The 23,769-nt window shown below is 38.8% G+C and overlaps 1 protein-coding gene across 1 annotated transcript in view; it reads right to left on the reverse strand.

Moving 5' to 3' along the window:
• Positions 1-23,769, reverse strand: part of LOC134365078 (leucine-rich repeat-containing protein 37A-like) — a 53,402-nt gene that overhangs the window by 17,396 nt on the left and 12,237 nt on the right. The window contains exons 4-6 of the mRNA XM_063081266.1: positions 17,725-17,796; positions 14,980-15,051; positions 14,245-14,325 (exon numbers count right to left, since the gene is read on the reverse strand). Coding sequence (XP_062937336.1) covers positions 14,245-14,325; positions 14,980-15,051; positions 17,725-17,796 — 225 coding nt within the window. The remainder of the gene's footprint in view (positions 1-14,244; positions 14,326-14,979; positions 15,052-17,724; positions 17,797-23,769) is intronic.

The following is a 23,769-nucleotide window of genomic DNA, read 5'->3' on the forward strand; positions in this document are numbered from 1 at the left end:
AGAATTACAGTTTCTCTTTTTACTCCTTTCCCCTAATCGTTCTCCATGATTACATATTTAATCAAGCAATGGTCATTGAGACAAGAAATTTCAAACCATGCTGTAGGTGACGGTGAAAATAGTGGAGTAAGGACATCTGAAACTTCATCCCTCCATAAAGGCAAAAACAACAAAAAGCGGTATAAATGGTCAGAATCAACTGTTTCAGAACTCTGGAAATTTAACCAAGGCTTGTAGCAGCCAAGAAGAATATAAATATTCCAGAAAAATAGCTAAATTTCTGTAACAACAGCGAGATTTTTATCATTTTAACTTGCCCTAGACCATCCCTCACTATCCAGATCAGTGGTAACCTGAAAATTAGCCCATATCCCCACTGCCAGAGGGAACAGAATGGAGCTGGTGCTCGTTCAAAACCTCATTCCTAATCAATTGTCATTATTTGACCTGTCTGGGGGTTCCCTAGAAGGTCTCACTTGAAAACTTTGTTTATTCGATCTGAGAGCTACACAGTGGTAAAAGTTTCTCACCAGAGGATGTTTTTAGAAAACAATTACAGGCAATTGTTCTAAAATGACAGCTACATGAGGCAATGAATAATGAAAAATGGCCTAATCAAAAGCTTAATAGGAAAAGCTGAGGAATAAGATGTCCTTAGGAACTTTGAAATATGCCAACATGTCCTTGGGAATCTGGATCATGAGATATATTCTTAAAATATGGAAGTCCATACACGTGTAGGGCTGTGAGCATCATCAGAAAAGACCTGAGAAGGCCCTAAACTCTCAACCTTGGCTGATCTTGAGATTCTGCACAGCAGAAAGTGAGAGTTAAGGCAGAGCTGTAAACTGCTGGCTGAGTGCTGAAGGCATGCCCTACTATGCACACATAGCCCCTTGGCAAAAACTCAGAGACTTATTGGTTCCAGGCCTTTAATAAAACCTCTGTTCAATCATTAGCTGACCACTGAGATAACCAAGTAAAGACTTCAGTGGCCACACAAGACAAAGAACACAGACTTTACAAAATTAGTTCAGAAAAGTCACTTAATAAACAGCAACTACTAAAACAAGCAGGAATAATACCAAACCGTGGGGGTAGGGATCTGATTTCCAGAATTGCTGTACTATATTATTTGAAATATCCAGTTTTCAACAAAAATTCATGAGAATTGCAAGGAAGCAAAGTATGGCCCATACACAGGGGGAAAACAAGCAATCAGTAGAAGCTGTTTCTTTGGAAGCCCGGGTGTTAGACTTACTAGATGAAGATTTAATTCAGCTATTTAAAATATGTTCAAGAGATAAAGAAAATCATTTAGTTGTATAGACTAAATCACTAAAGGGAAGTGTGAGGACAATGTCTCATTATAGAACAACAATCGATAGATAGAAATTATAAAAAGGATAAAAATAGAAATTCTCGGGTTGGAAAGTATTGCAAGTAAGATGAAGAATTTACTAGAGGGTCCAATAGCAGATACGAGCAAGAAGAAAAAAGAATCAGGAACTTGAAAGTCAATGGAGATTATTGAGTCTGAGAAAAAAGAAAGAAAGAAGAATAAAAAATGAATAGAGTCTCAGAGACCCATTTGTGAGACACCATCAAGTTTACTAACATACACATCATGGGAGTCTCAGAAGAAGAAGGGAGAGACAAAGGAGCAGAAAGAATATTTGAAGAAAAAGTGACCCAAACTTCCCAAACCTAATGGAAAACATTAATTTACACATTCAAGAAGCTGAAGGAACTCCAAGTAGGATAAACTCAAAGAGATCCACACCTAGATACATCATAATCAAACTGTCAGAAGCCGAAGACAGACCATATTGAAAGTAGCAAAAGAAAAGCAACTTATCACACACAAGGAATCCTCAGTAAGATTAATAGCTGATTTCTCATCAGCAACAATGGAGGCTAGAAGGCAGTGAGATGGCATATTCAAAGTGCTGAAAGAAAAAAAAACTGTCAACCAAGAATTCTATTATTTGGCAAAACTATGCTAGATACACAAAACTAAGAGCTTGTAGTTTCTAGAAGACATTCCCTGTAAGAAATGCTAAAAGGGGTCCTTCAGACTGAACTGAAGGACAGAAGGTAGTAACTTGAATCCACATGAAGAAATAAAAAGCACCTAACTATTTAGGTAAGTATAAAAGACAGTATAATGTATTTTTTAACATCTTTTATCTCCTATCTGATTTAAAAGATCAATTGCATAAAGCAATAATTATAAATCTATGTTGATGGACACAAAATGTATAAAGATGTAATGTGGGACAATAACAGTAGAAAGGAGATGGTGAGAGTAGAGCTACAGAGGAGCAAATTTTATGTCTATTATTAAAACTTAGTAATAATATGAATTAGAATTACAGTAAGATGTAAACGGTAGTGCCCAGGACAACTGCTAAGAAAATAACTCAAATATATATAGCAAAAGAAATAAGGCAATTGAAATGGTACATTTGAAATATCTACCTAACACAAAAGAAGGCAGTAATGGAGGTAGTGAGAAATGAAAAAAGACATAAGACAGTGAAAGCAAATAGCAAAGTAGCAGATATAAATTCTACTTTATCACTAACTACATTAAATTAAATAGATTAAACTCTCCAACTAAAAGGCAGGTGACAGAATGTATTTTAAAAACATGATCCAACTACACACTGTCTATAAGAACTTCACTTTAGATTCAAAGACACAAATAAGTTTAAAGTAAAAGAGAAATGGAAAAAGATATATGATGCAAACAGTAACCAAAAGAGAGCTGGAATGGCTACACGAATAACAGACAAGATAGGCTTAACACAAAAATTGTCACTAGAGACAAAGACGGACATTTGTAATGATAAAAGGCTCAATCTATTAAGAAGATAAAACAAGTATGAATATATTTGCATCTAACAACAGAGCCCCAAAATACATGAAACAAAAACTGACATAATTGGAGAAATAGACAATTCAACAGTAGTAGCTGGCGACTGGAATATTCCACTTTCAATAATGGATAGAACAACTAGACAGAAGATCAGCAAAAAAATAGATGAGTTGAACAACTATAAACCAATCAGACCTAACATATCTACAGAACACTTCCCAAAAAATGCAACAAAAAATAAGTAAAAGACATGTTCTTCTCATGAGCGTACATAGAACATTCTCCAGGAGAGACCATATGTTAGATCCTAAGACAAGTCTCAATAAATTCAAAATGACTCAAATGACACAAAGTATGTTTTCCAACCACAGTGGAAATTAGAAAACACTAACAGAAATAAATTTGGGAAATTCACAAATACATGGAAATTAAACACAGTCCTAAATAATCAATGGTTCAAAGAAAAAAATCAAGGGAAATTAGAAAATACTTTGAAATGAATAAAAATGAAGGTGCGTAATGGGGAAAAGATCACTGGTTGCCAGTGTTTGAGGGTAGGAGGATGGGAGGGATAAATAGGTGGAGCATAGAGGATTTTTTGGGCAGCAAAACTATTCTGTATGACTGCAATCATGAATACATGACATCATGCATTTGGCAAAATCCAAAGAACTGTACAACACAAACCTAATGTAAAATGAAGTAAATAATAATAATATATCAATATTGGTTCATAATTGGAACAAATGGGGGCCAGCCCGTGGCTCACTTGGGCGGGTGTGGTGCTGATAACACCAAGGCCATGGGTTCAGGTTCCTATATAGGGATGGCTGGCTTGCTCACTTTGGAGAGTGTGGTGCTGACAACACCAAGTCAAGGGTTAAGATCCCCTTACTGGTCATCTTTAAAAATAATAATAATAATAATAATTGTAACAAATGTGCCACACTAATATAACAAATCAATAGTCGGAAAAACTGTATGTGTGTGTAGAGAGGGTATGGGAACTTTCTTTAAAAAAAAAAATCAACCATGGGCCGGCCCGTGGCTCACTCAGGAGAGTGTAGTACTGGTAACACCAAGGCCATGGGTTCGGATCCCATATAGGGATGGCCGGTTTGCTCACTTGGGAGAGCATGGTGCTGACAACACTAAGTCAAGAGTTAAGATCCCCTTACCAGTCATCTTTAAAAAAAAAATAGACCAACCAACCAACCAAACAAATAAATAAATACATAACATACCAACACTTCCAGGATGCACATAGATTGGTGCTCAGAGATACATTTATAGATATAAAAGCAAATATTAAAAAATCTCAAGTCAGTAACCTAAACGTACACCTGAAGAAACTAGGGGAAAAACATCAAACTCCACCCAAAAGAAGAAGGAAGAAAATAATAAACATTAGAGCATAAATAAATGAAATACAGAACAGAAAATATAGCAAATCAACATAACTAAAAGCTGGTTCTTTGAAAAGATCAACAAAACCGACAGACCTTTAGCTAGACTGATCAAGAAAAGAGAGAAGACTCAAATTGTTAAAATAAAAAATGAAAGAGGGCACACTACTACCAACCTTACAGACATAAAAGGATTATAACGGAAAGTTATGAACAACTGCATGCCAGTAAATTAGATAATCTGGATGAAACGGATACATTCCTAGAAAGAAACAAGCTACTGAAACTAAACTTAGAAGAAACAGAACATCTAAAATAGACCTATATCAAGTAAAGAGATTTAGTGGTCCAAAAACTTCTCACAAAGAAAAGCTCAGGACCAGACAGCTTCATTGCTGAATCTACCAAATGTTTAAAGAATTAACATCAAACCTTCATGAAGTCTTCTATAATACAGAAAAGGAGAGAACATTTCCTAAGGCTGGTATTACTGTCATACTAAAATCAAAGACATCACAAGAAAAGAAATTTACAGATAAATGTCTCTTATGAATATAAATGCAAAAATCCTCAGCAAATACTTGCAAACCAAATTCAACAGAGTATATCAAAGGACTATACACCATGACCAAGTGGGATTTATCCCAGGAATTCGAGGTTAATTCAACATATAAGAATCAATCGATATAATACTGCATATGAATAGAATAAAAGAAAAAAACATGATGATGATTACAATAGATACAGTAAAAACATTTAAAAAATTGGAACACCTTTGCATTATGAAAACGTCAAGCAGGAATAGAAGGGAACATCCTCAACCTAACTGAGCTTCACAAACCTCTATGAAAAATCCATGGCTAACATTTAATAGTTTAAAAGTGAGAGTTTTCCTCCTAAGATTAAGAACAAGGCAAGAACGTCCATTCTTACCACTTCTACTCAACATCATATTGAAGGTTCTAGCCAGGGCAATTTGGCAAACAAAACAAAAAAGCATCCATATTGGAAAGTAGTAAAAAGAAGTAAAACTATCTTTATTTGCAGATGACATGCTATTACATGTAAAAACTATAAAGAATCCATAGACAGAAAAAAGCTATTAGCTCTAATAAATGAGTTCAGCAAAGTTGCAGGACACAAGATCAATATGGAAAAATTAGCTTTACTTCTACACACTAGCAACGAATACTCTGAAAATGACATGAAGAAAGCAATTCCATGTATAATAGCATTGAAAAGAATAAAACACTTAGGAATAAATTTAACCAAAGAGGTGTGATACTTGTACACTGAAAACTACAAAGATAGTTGAAAGAAATTAAAGAAGATCTAAATAAACAAAGACATTCTGTGTTCATGGATCAGAAGACTATACTGTTAAGATGACATAATTTTACAAATTGATCTATGGTTTCAGCATAATTCCTATCAAAATTCCAGGTGGCTTCTTACCAGAAATTGATAAACTAGTTCTAAAATTCATGGGGCTATTGAAGGGACCCAGAACAGCCAAAACAATCTTGAAAAAGAACAAAGTGGGAGGACTTAAACTTCCCAACTTCAAAACCCCATTTAAATCGACAGCATCGGGCTGAGCCCGTGGCGCACTCGGTAGCGTGCTGCGCTAGCAGCGCAGCGACGCTCCCGCCGCAGGTTCGGATCCTATATAAGAATGACCGGTGCACTCCCTGGCTGAGCGCCGGTCATGAAAAAATAAATAAATAAAATAAAATAAATCGACAGCATCACTGTGTGGTACTAGAATAAGGACAGACACATAAATCAGTGGAATAAAGTTGACAGTCCAGAAATAAACCACCACATTTGTGGTCAATTGATTTTTAACAAGGAGGCCAACACAATTCAATGTGGAAACAATAGTCTTTTCAAATGGTGCTGTAACATCTGGACATCCAAATGGAAAATAATAAAGTTGGACCCTGTAAGGAAAGTAGAAAAGTTTAGTCAGGATCTCTCACCTTGCTTCTGTTACAAATGGGCAAGATTCAGCATATTCACTAGAAACAAGTTATAAAAGTAGTGTAACTGCACATGTGTGCCCATTTACTGATTGAGCATGATTGTTGTAATTATGTAATTCTTGGCTTGTGGCTGCTGTTGTGTACTAAGAGTATAAAGGTACCTGCTCTGAACTGCTGGACGGCATGGCATGGAATGAACTGCAGAGCATGGAGGGTCAGTGGAGTAGAGCTTGAGCTCATATCTAGGTTAAAGCATGTCTGCGAAGCTCATATCTGAAGAATAAAGTATGTCTACCTTGCATAAAGCTGCCAGGGTCTTCTTTCAACTACCTGACTTATGGCCAGCACAGGAAGGGGCAGAAGGATCTGAGATTCCTTCTTGACAGACCCTTAAACCTCACACCTTATATGAAAAGTAATGCAAAATGTATTAAAGACCTAATTTTTCTTTTCTTTTTTTTTTGTGACCAGTAAGGGGATTGTAACCCTTGGCTTGGTGTTGTCCGCACTGCGCTCAGCCAGTGAGCGCACCGGCCATCCCTATGTAGGATCTGAACCCACAGCGGCTGCGCTCCCAGCGCTGCACTCTCCTGAGTGAGCCACGGGGTCGGCCATTAAAGACCTCAATTTAAGAGATAAAACTGTAAAACTCGTAAGAAAAAATATAGGAATAAATACTCGTGACCTTGGATTAGGCAACAGTTTCTTAGATATGACACCAAAAGTACGAACCAACCAAAGGAAAAATAGACAAATGTCATTAAAATGACAAACTTTTGTGCTTCAAAAGACACTGTCAAGAAAGGGAAAAAACTCAGAGAATGGGAAAAATATTTGCATATAATATATCTGATAAAGTTCTAGTACCCAGAATATCTGGAATATATAAAGAACTCTTACAAGTCAATAAAAAGACAGCTCAATTTAAAAAGGGGGACAGGGTTTGAATACTCATTTCTTCAAAGAAGATATACAAATGACCAATATGCACCTGAAAAGATGCTGCATGTCTTAAGTCATTAGGGAAATGCAAATGAAAACCATCATGAGACACTACTACTTTACACTCACTAGGATGGCTGTAATAGAAAAGGCAGAGAATAACAAGTGTTGACAAAAACATGGAGACATTAGAGCTCTCATACAGTGCAGGTGGGAAGGTCAAATGGTGCAGCCACTGTGGAAAAGTTTGTCATTTCCTCAGAAAAGTTAACTTTGTGCCAGTCAACCACAAAAAAAAAAAAAAAAAAAAAAAAAAAGCTAAATATAAGTCACCATATGACCCAGCAATTCTACCAGGTATGCACCCAAGAATTAAAAATATATGGAATGTTTTTTTAATTCCATAGAAAAACTTGTACATGAAGGTCATAGAAGCATTATTTATAATAGTCAGAAAGTAGAAACAATCCGAATGTCCAATAAGTGAATGCATGAACTGATAGGTTATATCCATATAATGGAATATTATTCAACCTTAGAAAAGAATGAAATACTGATACATGCTACAACACAGATGAACCTTAAAAGCAACATGCTATGTGAAAAGAGCCAGACCCAAACAGCCACATTCTGTATGTTTCGTTTATACAAAATGTCCAGAATAGGCCAATCTACAGGGACAGAAAGTAGATTTGTAGTTGCCTGGGTGAGAGAAATGGGAAGCGATGGCTTTTTCTTTTCAGGGTTCTGAAAATGCTCTGGAATTAAATAATGGTGATTGTTGTACAACCTTGTGAATGCACTGAATTGTACACTTTATAGTGCTGCATTTTATGGTATGTGGATATCTCAATTTAAAAAAGAACCATGTTGTAATACATAAAGCACCAGGTGCCAGGAGAACATATATGTTGGTAGATGGAAAAAAGAGAAGTAAAGATTCAGACTCTTCCTTCACCAAGGCCAAAATGAGTCAGTGGTAAGGCTGGGAGCCATGCAGCTGGTCCCTTGTGACCTCCCCTATTCTTCCATTTCTAGTATATTCTTCCTTTTTTTTTTTTAGTACCATTAACTTGACTCAAAACACTAGTTAATATTCAATAAGATAATGTTACAAAGAGAAAGATTGTGTCATGTGACTGGTTAAGGATGGTTCCTCCAACTAGGGCTTTAAGGGTTCTCTGCTTTTTTCCTTTTTGGGGTGGAGGGGGATATTAACACCTGTAAGTCACTGGTGAGCTCTGTGCAAGTAGGATCCTCCATCTCTGCATCTCCTCCTGCCTGCTTTCCCCAGCCATTAAAAGTGAATGTAAAGCAATTTGTAGCGAAAACAATTTAACCAAGTTTGTTATCCTTCCTCCAAAATTATCTCAGTTCTCCAACCCTTCACTCTGTCTTAGCTCATTCATGGCCTTGCACCTATCAGCTCAGTGTTTCCTCTTAAGTCAGCAATAGGATCCTTGGATTTATCCCTAGTGAAATCAACATACGGGGCCTCTGTATTATCCTATTTCTTCCTCCTGTTTTAGAGCATGCTTTTCTTCACCGAGGTTGTGCCTAGGCAGTGGAGAGAATGAGTATGAAGTGACTCAAAAGCTGAAATCTGGGGACTCTACAACAACTCTTTTTCTGTGAATCAGATGATATGAGCGTTTTAGATTCAGAGGGCACTGTAGTAGAGATTATTTCCATTGCTGGTTCAATTCTTGCATTTTATAGATAAACTAAGGTCCACTGACACCTATTCCATGGCCTTATTCACACCTTTATGGGAGTGAAATGTGAAAAACTTTTTGTTAGCCTCAAAGACTATCTCAGACTCAAAGTTTAAGAGGAAAACTCAAATATTTTTGCATAAGCCTTTTGCTGTAGAACAATGGAACAAGATTCTTAAAATAAGGGGACATTTCTAAACCTGTTGGGTTTTTTCCCTCCAGATTCTTCTCTACAGGTCCAGACAGACAGGCTACATTTCCTTTCTAGTAACTGAGGCAGAGAACAATCGAGGACTGACGCATGTCATCACTATCCTGAATGTACTGAAATCCTAACAACTTTAGCAGAAAAACTGTCCAAAGCAGGCAGTGAATATAAATTTAAAACAGGACAAACTCCAAAACTATGTATGCTAGAATCTCAAGGCAGGCGGGGAAAACTGGTTGCTTGGAGGAAGGCAGTCGAAGAAATAAGCAGTGATATTCTGATATGTGTGAAGTCCGTGGGGATGGAGTAACCCCTCTCCTTTGTTCATCGACACACACCCATGAGCCATGAGAACGTGACTGCCCACAGGAAGCTCCTCAACACAAGACCTCTGACTGCGTCACATAAACCCTTTCTCAGGGGCAAAGTCTAAAGGATCTGAAATGGTGAGCCTGTATTTTAATCAAAGTTCTCACAATAGCCTTGACACAGACTCCCTGGCAGTGAGGAACATGGAAGCAGCCAGGGCTCTGGATCAGGCAGACCTGGGTTTGAATCTTGGCTCTGTCACTTTCTGGGTAAGTGACTGACTTAGTATCATTTACCTCACAGGGCAGTTTGAGGATTAAATGGAAGAGCATGTGTAAAGCACCTAGCATGGGACTGGGCACAGGGCAGGTGCTCAGCAGTAATGATGTCATATCTGTACTTGCCAGTAAGCAGAAACCCTGGGGATATCCAGAGGTGGCCTGGCCAGGAGCTCCAGAAGTGGGGAATTCTCAGTGGAAAAGGAGTTCTCTGCTCTAAAGGTCCTATTCAAGTCAGAAGCCACCTTCAAGATAAAATGCATAAAAAGCTGAATTGTCATCTTTCAGCTCCTATTACAAGGGAACAAAGAGCTTCATGACTTGTAAGTGGTTCTGCCACTTCTTAATGGTATGAACCTAGGGCAAGTTATCCAACATTTCTGAGTTTTAACTTCCTCATCTTCAGGGGCTGGCCCATGGCTCACTCGGGAGAGTGTGGTGCTGATAACACCAAGGCCACGGGTTCAGATCCTATATAGGGATGGCCGGTTCACTCACTGGCTGAGCATAGTGCTGACAACACCAAGCCAAGGGTTAAGACCCCTTACTGGTCATCATAGAGAAAAATAATAATAATAACTTCCTCATCTTCAAGATGAGGATAATAATGTCTACATCACAAGGGCTGCTGGAAAAATTAAAATGAGATACAGGAGAGAACATGTACCGAGCATTTACCACGTGTCAAACGCTATTCTAAGAACTTTAGGCATGTTATCTCACTTGCATAAGTACTAATATAATGCGTGGGACATAATAAGCACCTCATAAATGTAGGTATTAAAGAAATGTTACAGGGCAGAGGAAGAATTACTAAGCTTCCAAGAGAAGAAAAGATACCTTGTTATACAGGTGGGAAGAATAACATGCAGTGGGAGAAAAAATGTAAAATAGTTACTGGGTGTGATGATCTCAAAACTTTCGAACCATCACAAATTAAGGAGCCACCCTAAATTATTCCAAAGGACAGGCCCATGTTGTTATCTTCATCTTAATGTTTATGCCTCTCTGAATCTGAGAAGCTGCCAGGATTCCAGTACATACCAAAAGGTGATGAGCACACCCTGAAGTGTGCAAACTTCTGTGTGTCTGCAACTATCTAAAGGAAACCAATGCTAGTGGTTTCCACTGGGGGTGGGGAATGGCGTAAGAAGCAATAGAGTGTCTCTGTGACCGCAGCTCAACTTGCCTTCATAGTGTGGCCATATCTATCTCATTGACATTCTCAACAGTGGGATAATTCAATGGGGGTATCGTTTGGATTTTCCTCTTATTCTCTCAGTGCTTATGTTCTTTGGTAAAATACTGATGTGCCACACACAAGCCAGCACATGCATGTGCTCTATCTGATTAAGGTACAGTCTTTCTACATCGTAGAGTCCTTCAGTTTCTAAAATCACGGAGATCGGATTGTTAGAATGAATGAAGTGACTAAAAGAATTTTTAAAAATAAGCATCAGTCTGGATTGTGTAGGTGAATGAAGGAGATGCAATTTAAAGTCAGGGAAAACAGTATACTTCACACTTAGGATTATCAATCACTTCTGGTTTTCCATAACATATTTCATTCCTGATTTCATCTGAGAGAGATTTGATTATTGCTACCATTCAAAGAGTGGCACCTTACTAATAAGCTCTTGGCACGTCTTTGAGGTGGATTTCAGATTCAATATAGACTGACCCCACCACACTGCTGACTTGTTCCGTCAGTGCTTGTCAATATCACAGGAACTTCATGCAAGAGATTTACTGGGTTGTCATTACCTGGAACCTATGGGTGAATCCAGGTTTTGTGGGGCCTGAACATTATCTAATTTGGGAAATCCTCTCTAATAAAACATGCAAAATTATGAATACAAAAATTGCTAGGGCCCCTCCCAGGACTTTGGAAAGGGCCTGTGCAAGTGAGGAGCCCTGAAGCTTAGGCTCCATTCAATTCATGCTAAATCCATCTCAGCTGGCACATTTTTATGAATTTTTTTCAATTCAGGGAAAAATAACTGTTTCAACTTGTAAACATCCCAGAACTGTGTCATATCAGCCATAAAATTACTGACATCCTCCCTTGGCAACCTGCCTTGTGAAAGAGACGCTTATTTATATCTAATTATGACAAGTGTTTCCTGAAGCAAATTAACTTTGTCTATTACAAAGACTTGACCCAAAACAAAGGAGCCCAGCCCCCAATGTATATTTGGTGTATTGTGACCTTGTGCCAATCTTTGAAAGTAACAGTGAATCAGTTTGAGGGGTACAGCTCTATTCAGATCACATGATATGAGTATTAGTTTCCAACATGAGGTTGCTCTTACTTTTTCATCACCAAGAAGCAAATGCCTGTTTCTGCTATTTAAGATGAAAATAGAAACTCAAGATAAAGAAGTAGGTGCCTCCACTGTTATAAGTCCTCCCTAACCCACCACACATTCCTATGTTGTCATCTCCCTATCTTGTTACCCTGCGGCACAGATCGTGGCATGGCCCTCATATGTTTTCCCACCAATATCCATCTTCCTCCTTCCAGTGTGAAAGTCTCTTGTGGACAAAGTCCCTGTCTTATTCCAATTTGGACCCCCTGCACTTAGAACAGTACCTAGCACACAGTGGGCATGGCACCCAGTGATTGTTTTTGAATTAATTCATTAAGCTTTATTATTTGTGATTTTTTTCCTCATATTGCCTACATAACCACCATGAAACTTGGATTCTTATGAGGGACTTTCAGTGATATAAAATGCTTAGTAAAGGTGGTTTAAGACATTTGTATCCATGCTACCAAAACCTCTTGGTGGAGGGACCCGAGCCACCTCTCTGATGCACAGGGGAAAGCAAAGCAGATGCTCACTGTTCTTTCCCCAAGTCAGGCATCAGCAAATTGATGAGGAGACAGAAGAGGCCACCACAGATGGACACATGCAGGAACTGGTCATCCGGCTGCAGACACATCCTGAACCCTCCTTCTAACCCAGGATGAACTGTGTAAAACTGGGTTTCTGAACCACAAGACAGGTGGACTGTCCTTTCCAAAGTCAGGTTTAGAGGAGAACCTTCAACTGGCCAGTTAGCTCAGTTGTTTAGAGTGCGGTGTTGATAACACCAAGGTCAAGGGTTCAGATCCCCATACAAACCATCAAAAAAAAAAAAGTAAATCCTCACCTTGAGTCAAAAATCCCCTGCAGGCCATTGAACATGCCCACTAGGATTTGCCTGTCTCACAGAGCAATCACAGACATCTTGCGCTGAAAGGGAGTAAATCCTTCAACACTTTTTGTTACAGAGCAGTCCGGAAAGAAGTATATGAAACTTGGCTAGATCAATGTCTTTTCTTTACAGATAGTTTTCACACTGTAGCTTAACATAAACACCATCTTTTCCCACACCTCAAAGCTTTGCATTGCACACAGATAATTCATAACTTCAGAGGTACATAATTTTGAAAACTAATGTTCTGGATGATTGGGGAGAGGAGTACTCCAGGAGAGGATTCCTGGAATTCTTTCTCCTTCACGATTTATAAGAAACTGGCACTGAGAAAGCATCTGCACACCTTTTGCTACCTGGAGGATTTTGTGTTAAGCTTTGTTCTCCGCAGCTACATGTTAAACATGCTTAAGCAGTGTAGTGGATTGAATTATGTTCCCCCAAAACTCACTGAAGCTTGAATTGTGTCCCCCAAGTTTGATGTATTAGAAACTTAGCCCCACTGTGACTGTTAACAGTGTGGGAAATCTTATTATGGTAATTGAAAGGTGGAGCCTTGAAGAGGTGATTGGATTGTAGGACCATGCAGTAGTGGATGGATTACACATGGTGGTCAGGGGGGTGGTTCTGAGGGCTTTAAAAGAAGAGAGTCTAGCTTTCTCTTGCTCTCTTTGCTCTCGGCTTTCACCATCTTGCAATGTGAGATCCCTGAATCACTGTCACCATCGCCAGAAGGACTTTGGGCTTCCCAGCCTCAGAAACTGTAAGCAATAAATTTCATTTTCTTTATAAATTACCCAGTTCCAAGTATTTTGTTGTAAGCAACAAAAATGGACTAGTACAAGCAGTTAGGAACTCTGTTCATGAGCAGAAATCTAAGTTAAATTCAGCGTAGTTTCAAAGACCATTCATGTATCAGGGCAGCATCATACGGCCTCCTATAACTATACTAAGTTCTTTCTTTCTTTCTTTCTTTTTTTGTTTTTTTTTTCGGCAGCTGGCCCCTACTGGGATCCGAACCCATGACCTTGGTGTTATTAGTGTTATGCTCTCCCAAGTAAGCTAACTGACCCACATACTTGCTTGGTGCCTTTTATTGCCCATGTCAAAGATCACTACCAAGGAAGGCAGAGCATGTCATATATGTTACACAAGCTTCTTGGCCTCTTTGTACTTTAGTTTCCCTATTGGAATAAAATGAATGGATCTTAAGACATACTTTTCAGCGTTCATAGTGGCTTATACCCAGCTAACAGAGAATTGTATGGTGTTTTTATACATAAGTAGTTTTTTACATTTGTATCTTCTGTTTCACTTACAACTCATTTAAAAACTGAAAGCCGTGCCACGCCTGAAATGTTCCGAAGCTCACTTCGCTGACTAAGTTGCAACGAAGATTTCTACAAAAAAAAAAAAAAAAAAGACAGAAGCCAAATGACAAGAAGAAAAAAGATGTTCCGAAAGTAATTCTAAATTTACACACAATGAAACATAATCTCAATACTTTCTCCAAACACCAAAGAAATACCACTGTGAAAGCTACTGGCTTATGATTTATACTCTCATATTTACACGTGTGGTGTATTAGATACAAAACAGTGCAATTCTCAGTAGATACTTGTGTTAAGTGATCTTCATTTCTCTAGAACAGGGTTTCACAACTTCAGTGCTATTTGACATTTTGACATTTTGAGCTGGATAGTTCTTTGTTGTGGGGGTTTGTCCTGTACATTGTAGGTTGTTCAGCAGCATTCCTGGTCTCTGCCCACTATATGCAAGCAGCACACCCACAGCTGTGACAACCCAAAATGTCTCCAGACATTGCCAAATGTCACCTGGGTGCAAAATCACACTGGCTGACAGCCATTGCTCTATCACAATTCACTCTGATCATGTAATAATGTTCACACTAATCCTTGCTAGAGATGAAAAGAGTTTGTTGTGTAATGTTAGTAACTTACTACTAGTAAAATTTTAATCATATTTCAAAATGAACAGCAAAGAGGTTTATAACTTTTATAAAAATTCCAAATAAAGTTGTATCTGTAACTTACAGAGACTTCAAAAAAGGCAGCGCTTCAAATGTGCGTCTTTCAATGGCCTGTATTTTATTACAGGATAGATCTCTAGAAAAAGGAAAAGGAAATATTGCCTTGATTGGCTATGAGGTACATAATTAGTAGGAAAAAATAGTAGAGTTTAGAGTGATAATATTGAATATGGAATTTTTGTCTAGATTCTAAACCTTTGGACTCGTAGTTGAACATTCAAGAGCCCCTCTCCTTGCCTGTATCTCTCCCAATAGTCTCACCATCATGATCCTCATAAATAGAATATACAATTATAGATTTTGACAGATTTTGGGGATAATCTTTCCTGAGCCCAGGAGAATTGACTAGATGACCTTTTATAGTGTCATCAAATTCTAGATTATCAGCTCAAAGTTTTTATCTGTATGTATAATTTCTAATATTAAAAGGAATATTCTCACATTCACACGCCTTCCTGTTTTAGTTCTGTTTTTCTAAGCCAGTTCAATAGCTAGAAGAAATAAAAGATGTCTACTGGCCAGCCACAGAAAAAAGAAGAAGAAACAAAATGTCACTTGAAATTAATCCTCTATTCAGAATTCCACTTTCCATCATATTAGTACAAATTTATTTTGGTTTTATATTGCCTTAATATTAAATGTAAGGAGTTTTAAAAATTAAATGGTGAGACAACAAAAATCAACATGGAACTAGGTTTTTATTAGAAAACACCCATTCTTGACCACGATGAGTCTCTTATTTCTGTTGATTCCAGCTTGTCCCTCACTTTTCACCTGGATGGGTATAACTGTTGTCTGACTTGTGTCTCCATCTGTGGTCTCTCCCTTTCTAATCCATCCTGCACAGTCACCAGATGAACTGTCCAGAACTGGTTCTCAAACACCAGCATCACCTGGGAACTTACTGAAGATGCAAATTCTAGGCCCTCCTCTAGACCAACAGACTCAGCAACTGTGGGGGTGGAATCCAGAACCTGTTCTAACCAGGCCAAGTGATTCTGATGCATGCTCAAGTTTGTCTCAGAGCATGGCTGTGACAACAGGGGCCCCCGGGGTGGCTCCCTTGCCTACCGTTCAAAGCCCTAGAAGATCTGGCTTCAATCTTCTATTCTCCCTCCTTGTACCCTACAGGTACTCATGGCATTCCTCAAATACTTTCCTGTGTTTTCCCTTTCTGCCACTTTCCCTTTGCAAGCATAGAATATTCTCTCCAAGATGTTTGTCTGATGATACCCAAATAAATAGCTGGGGAATGAGTAGAGGAAGGACAATGACTATTTTAAAAAGAAATGTAGTTGTGCTGCTTCACGGCCTCTTCTGCTGCTCTGCAGCACTGTCACCCACTTAGTGCTTGTTGTATTGTGGTTTGAGCTTATGCGTTTCTTTACCCTGAGAGGTCATGATTTTCTAGAAGGTAGTGACCCTGTCTTTCTCATCTTTGTGTCTCCAATAGTGGGCACAGTGATTGGCATATTATTCTTTTTGAGCTTTTATTTATTGACTGGCATATTTTCTAATGAATGAGAATACACATGCCAACATGGGATTACGAGCTTAACAAAGTATGTCGTAGTAGAAGTAATGAAGGGCCTACTCCACTGAGTAGTTTTCTTATTTGTTTTTCTCCAGAATGTGTGTGTGCGGTTTGGGAGGCCAGATGGCAGAGGTGCCCAAGAAGACCAATATGAAAGTGGTCATCCTCGTAAGGCATAGAAGGTTTGATAGTTCAAAGGACTATTTTTAATGTCACATGAGGCTCTTTATACCCACCTTCCCTTAAGCCTTCTACATTTGAATGAAGAATCTATCTGCTAAACAGCATCATTAATTAGCTTAGTAAGTATTAATGACATACACACCTCTGGATCCATGGAGAAAAGATAAAATTCAAGCTTTCACAGCAAACAACATGGTATCTCAAAACAGACAGAAATACTATACAAACATTTCTAGCTGTACCATTTAATCATCATTTTGAAACATCTATTTTTAATATGAGTATAACAATTCCTGCATTGAAATTGTTAATACCAGTCGTTCTCTTGGTTCCTTAACCATTCTAAATATTACTTGCATAATTCATCTGTTTAATTAATATTTAAATGTTAATATAGATTAAATTATCATAAAATTCTGGGTTAATGGCATTCAAATTAACATAGGTGGTCTATATTTTCTTCTCCTTTAGGCAACAATCTGTGGTTAACTTTAATTCCTCTCATTCTACTAAACCACCTTTTTTGGACCTTTTTAAAAGGGAAGATTGTAAATATTTTAGGCTTTGCGGGCCACATACAGTGTCTGTTACATATACTTCTATGTTTCTTTTCTTTTTCTATTACCTATTACAGTCTGTTGAAAATGTAACAACCATTCTCAATTTATGGGCTGTACAAGAACAGACTGTGGATCAAATTTGATCCTTGGACCACAGACTATACAAGCAGATGGCATATGAACACTTATAAAACAACGTTCCCACGCATGTCAATAATTGCTCAGATCTTATTACCACTTTTGTTCTTTAAGTGAAGTTTTTTCTATCTATATCCCATCTATATAACTTAACAAATTGAAAATACACAGGAGATAGTTAATGCTAGAGATGGGCTCAGACCCTACACAGACTTACAGAATTGCAGAATTTTATGGCTGAAAGAAATTTCAGAGATTATCTAATTTGAACCTCTCATTCATTTATAGATTACATAACTAAAAACTCATAAATAAATATGATTAATTAACTTACAAATGCTGGAGGGAGAGCAGGCCTTCAAATGAATCCTTATGTAATTCAGTCAAATGATTTTCACTGAGAATTCTGGAAAATGAAAAAGTTATTTCTGAGTCAAAATGCAAACTAACCACAACTATTTGCTACAGAGGACTAACTCCTGTATGTGGAGGAAACTAGGGCAATGGTTCCAACTAAATACCCCAATTCTTACTTAATTTCAAGATGTTGATGTCTGTTCTGTTTTTATTCAAACCTTTTTTCCTTCTCCTTTTTGAGTCCATCTGTCTCCACCCTCCCACCCCGACACCTACCTACTCTTCCCACCAAATTGTGTATTTAATGCCTGCCCTCTAGATCACTAGGCCTTGTTAGAACCCAACTCTGGGTGGTACCAAGCTCGGCAGAACTGCCGTTTTCTCCTCTCTTTTCCCAAACCTTATTATGGAACCTCCACATGGAACTATGTCGGGGCTGCAAGTGATGCCATTTGACTCCCTGCCTCCCCATTATTATTTTTTGAGAGCTATAAAATGCATATAACTGTTCAGTTTAATAATGATAAAGAAAATAGTCATGTTAACACCATCCTGTCAAGAAAAAACACTGCTAGTGCCCATGAAGCCTCCAGAATGCTCCTTTCCAATTACAACCCTCTCTCTGACCTGTAAAGGTAACCACTATCCTGACTTTTAGAATAATTTCCTTGCTTTTCAAATGTAGTTTTACCTATTATATATCAGCCATAGACAGCACAATTTAGTTTTGCCTCTCCTTGAACTGTATATAAATGGAATAATATTATGTGTGTTATTTTCTATCTTGCTTCTTTCACTCAACATTCTGTTTGTAAATTCAAGATGCATCATGTAGCTGAGACTGGGTCATTTCAGTGCCTGTGCTGCATGTCCAATAAGGTAGCCACTAGCTATGTGTGCTTTGTACTTGAGAGTGGCTGGTGTGACTGAGGAACTGAACCTTTAGTTTCATTAATTTTAATTATTTTTAAATTTAAAAACTGATACCTGATGCAGGTATTAGAAAATGTTTAATACATTTGCAACAACTTGGCTATATGATGCTACTTTTTCAACTGCAAATTTTATGAAATCTCAACACAGACTAAGTATTTCTAATGAAAATTTAGCAACCGAATTGAGATTCCAAAGAGTTAGTATGGAAAAAGAGTGCAAACTCCCTAATTAATAATTTTATACTAATTACAAGTAGAAATAATAATTTGTTGTATGTTTTGAAGACAGTATAAAAATAGAATATCTCAGTAGGAGAGTATATAGTGATTACACATTGAAATAATATTTTGATGGTATGGGTTTAAAAAGTATAGTAACATTTATTTCACCTGTTTCTTTTTACTTTTATTTTTTAAATGGCTACCTGAAAAGTTAAGGTTATGTATGTCTTGCATTATGTTACTAATGACTAATGCTGCTTTACAGTATTCCATTGTGTGACTATACCACAATTTATTTATTCATTCTACTGTTGATGGATACTGAGATTTTTCTCTTTTTTAGTTATTGCAAACAATGCAGTTTGAACATTCTTGTACATGTATCCTGCTAACACATGTATCTGAGTTTCTCTACGATGTAAGGGTACAAAATTATTTTCCTAAGGCGTTGTGCTATTTTGAGTTGGCAGATGGAGAACATGTCAAGTCTCTACCTTTCCAACCTCTACCAAATCCCTAAAAATGACAGAACAGATATAATTGAAAAACCCACAAGCTTAGCTCAAACATGGAAGCAGCTCTACAAATGCTCCCCTACCAGAGAAGCCTTGGAACTATCTACAGAGTTACTGGTTGGGGCACTGCACTAGGAGCACCCTGAGGCACATCAGCCCATATCCTTCCTCCTCAGACAAGGCAGCAAAGGGTGTCTTTCTCCAGGCAGGAGCAACTGGTGTTAGAAAAGCACAGGGTCCCGGACCCTGGAAGGGGTGCACTCCCTTACGAGCCACATCCCACCCCTCCCCTTCCTTATTCTCAGGAGACTCCATCTGGAACACAAGCCCCAGCATCTCATTTCACCTCTCCCCGAGAGCTGTAAGCAGCAGAATTCCAACTACAAAGATGAGTGGTACTCAGGAATGACCAAACAATGTGAGAAAGCCAACTCTATTAAGGACAGAAAACAAACCCAAACCAACTTAAGAGCTTAAAGCCAATGAATCAGAGTTAAAAGAGAAAGCATAAGAGGACTTTGGGCGAGCAGAATTAATATCCTCAGACAGCTGTAAGCCGATAGTGCATCCATGAAAAAGAATCAACTAAAGATTATACAAATGAAAAAAATTCATCATTAATAAAAAACTCACTATATGAAGAGCACAAAGAACAGTTGAGGAATAAATGAGAAAACAGAGAGATACAGCCAATGATTTCTCCAAAATGCAGAATGGAGAGGATAGAAATGATCCTCAGACAAGCCTGACAGCTGGGCCTACCCAACAACTGTTACGGTTTTTGCTTCCCTTAGTCTTGCAGTCAAGACTGGGAACGTGCTGGGGGAGAGGGTGTTGCACTCTTGGGGCCCTGAGAATACATCAAAGACCCCGACCTCAATTTGAAATTCACCACTTTAGAAGGAACAGCAGTGATGGTCAGAATGTGTGATGGGGACACCAGGTGATGTTGGGATTGATTTGTCTTCTCACCTCGGTTAGCTAATGGTTTCTTATTTTAATGGAAATGATCCAAAAAGAAAAAATGAATCAACATACCTGACAATGTTTATAGTAACCCTCTTCATAACTATAAAAAGTTGGAGAAAACCCTATCTTCCTATATGACTTAACAAAAACCGTATGGATATGCCATGAATGTTGTACAAAAAAGACATAGGAAATGATGATTAATAAAAGTCAAGACAAAAGTGAAACTTGTATATACATTTTATAACTTTAAAAAATATAAACAGTGACAAGGATTCAGTAAGGACAGAGAAAGATGGGGGTGACCCGCAGCTGTTTATGGTCCATGTCTTTTGTGACTGGCTTGTGCCCATGTCAGACTGTTTGGTTGAAGAGTTGAATATCATGCTAGGACTAAGAGTGACTAAAAAGTATTTTAAATTTGTGGGTCTTCTCTCTGTTTGGATCCAAAGTTGTTTGGATGACAGGATAGTAAAAATCTTAAATAATAATAGTAATAAATTCAACCGAGAAGAAAAATTTAGACTGAGAAATGAGTCAGTCACCAAAAAATTACTCCAAAAAAGCAACATCAAATAAGCAACTAGAATGAAATACATTAATCTGCTGAATGCCAAATATTCATTTTGATTGAAGCAAAAAAATTAATACTATAGGGAATCAGTTAAACCCAAATCTAAAATTTTCCCAAACCATGGAAATATCAAAACAAGGCCACCTTAGCTAAAACTTAAGAAACATCCATGTTTAAATTCTCACCAAGGCAATCTTGTGAACTTCATAATATTCATTCTTGATTCTATATAACGACAATTATTCTTCCTTCTGCTTCTGTAACTTCTAGGACATTGAGAGGGCTCAGGGGGCTTTTCTGGCCTTCCTTAGTTATACATACAATGCAAGCAGCAGGCCGTCCTGAAATTGACTTACTCTCCTTCCCCTGCTTCCTCTCTCTCAAAATCACTTACCAGGACTTGAGATTATAACTACTATATTTATAAGTTATTTGCATATTACATATTTATAGCCCTTTGAGAGCTGGACGTTTGGTCTGTTTGTTCCTTCCTGGGCCTGTATGCCTGCCACCTAGAACAGTTTCTGGCACATCAATTCTCAGATATGCTACTTTTATTTAAAACAAAGCATCCATGTATTATCACTCATGAGGCTAAGTACAGCTTTGCAGGAAAAGAAATTTCTTTCTTCTCCCCTACGTTTTTTGGCTCTTAGTGTTTTATGAGACAAAATCATTGGAGAATCTCATAAAAGCTAGGGATCCCTTTCCCCTCAAAAAACTGTACATTCTTGAATACATGCAAAGATGTTTAGGCAATTTCCATTTGTGTATCATCCCTTTAGGGCAGAGGTCTGTGAGAGGAATGAGTTGGATTCAGGAGGCCAAACTTGGATGAGAAATAAAATTACATCTCTCTTTTCACAAACCTTTCCTGAAATGAACATTTTCTTCCATCATGAATGTATGCAACAAACCACAGGAGATCAGCATTTCACTGTCGGAGCCATATTTAACAATAGCCGCCATTTTTAACAAATAACAGCCATTTTATGTAAGCCTTTCTCTTCCTCCTCAGAAAAGCCCGCGCTCGCCAAGCCAACACCCCTCCCACCTCCTCTTCTCATACCACGCCACTATCACGCCCCTGCCTTTCCGCCTATCATAAGCTGCCACACTCTGTGACAGCCCGCCCCTTCTTCACTATGTGTATAAGCAATCGCCTAACAATAAAATTTTGAGGCTTGATCAGAATCTTGTCTTGCCTCCATTCTGTGTGTCTCCTGTCTCTTCCTCTTTTCACCAGCTACAGGTAGTCCTTCTCGAGCCCACGTTCTTACCTGTCCTGCAGGACGGGACATTCTGGTGCCCAACGTGGGGCCCGAGGCACGGAACAACGTTGCTGGCACCTACTCGGAAGACGCCTGTCCAGGCATACTCTGAGCTCCTGAGCTCGTTTCGAGCTCGTTTCGAGCCCGTGGGTGATCAATCCTCGGGACAAGACTCGATTTTGATCGTCGCTGGACTAGCCGCCCCAGCGGACATCGGACCGGTGAGTAGGTGATTATCATGGGACAGGAATTGAGCTCTCACGAGCTCTTCCTTAAGGGGCTTAAGGATTCCCTCAACATGTGCAGAATTAAGGCTAAAAAGAAAGATCTCCGAAGTTTTTTCAATTTCTTAACTGATGTATGCCCCTGGTTTCCTCAAGAGGGCACCATTGATCATAAATACTGGAAACGGGTTGGTGACTGTCTCAATGATTACTATTGTACTTTTGGCCCCAGCAAGGTCCCCGTGTCTACCTTTTCCTACTGGAATTTAATTAATGACATTTTACAAACCCATTCTCAGGACCCGGATATCAAAAACATAATACAAGTGGGGGAGACAGCCCTTAAGGACGGTTCTCGCTCCCCCTCAACTTGCCCCTCTGTCATAACAGGCATGCCGGAGGGACTTAGCAGCCATGATGCTGATCCCCCTGAAAAGACCCTTCAGACAATCTGCCCTGAAACTAACCCCTGTAAAAAGACTCGTAAAACAGCTGCAAAATTATACCCCTCCCTCACTTCCTTCGCCTGTCATAACGATCAACTCCCCCCCCCCCCAGGACCAAGAGACCTTAGACGAACAGGCAGCTCATTATCATGATAACGAGGATCCCTGGCAGCTTACTGCGCCAGTTCTTCATCCGCCGCCCTCCGCTCCCCCCAACCCCCCCCTTACCCCCTCCCTTGCAGACGACTGCTGGCTATGTTTAACCATTGGTATGCCTCTACCTACTGCCATTCCTATGTTCAATGCCTCGTATATCCCCTTTAGTGAAACTGCCAATTGCTCACTATCATCCCCCTTCAGAGTACAGCCCTCGGGTTTCAATCTCTCTGATTGCCTCCAGGGACCTTCACAAAATAATTCCTATGACGTTGATGTCGGATTTGTCACCTTTTCCCACTGTCATTCCATAACTAACATTTCCACCCCCATCTGCCCTTCTCCAGGACAGGTATTCATTTGTGGAGGCAACCTTGCCCATACCTTTCTCCCTATTAATTGGACAGGCCTCTGCGTTCCAGTGAGCCTTCTCCCTGACATTTCTATCATCCCCGGATATGAGCCCGTCCCTCTTCCTAGACTTGACCTTATAAACAGGACGCCAGCGGCGTGCTCTCCAAGTCATTCCCTTGCTTATAGGCTTGGGGATTACAACCGCTGTGGCCTCCAGCGGGGCGGGGATAGGGGTCACTGTTGACACCTATAATAAGTTATCTCGTCAGTTAATTGATGATGTTCAAACCCTCTCTGGAACTGTTAATGATTTACAAGATCAAATTGATTCTTTAGCTGAGGTAGTTTTACAAAAT

Source organism: Cynocephalus volans, chromosome 16 (genome assembly GCF_027409185.1).
Source record: "Cynocephalus volans isolate mCynVol1 chromosome 16, mCynVol1.pri, whole genome shotgun sequence".
Taxonomy (NCBI): domain Eukaryota; kingdom Metazoa; phylum Chordata; class Mammalia; order Dermoptera; family Cynocephalidae; genus Cynocephalus; species Cynocephalus volans.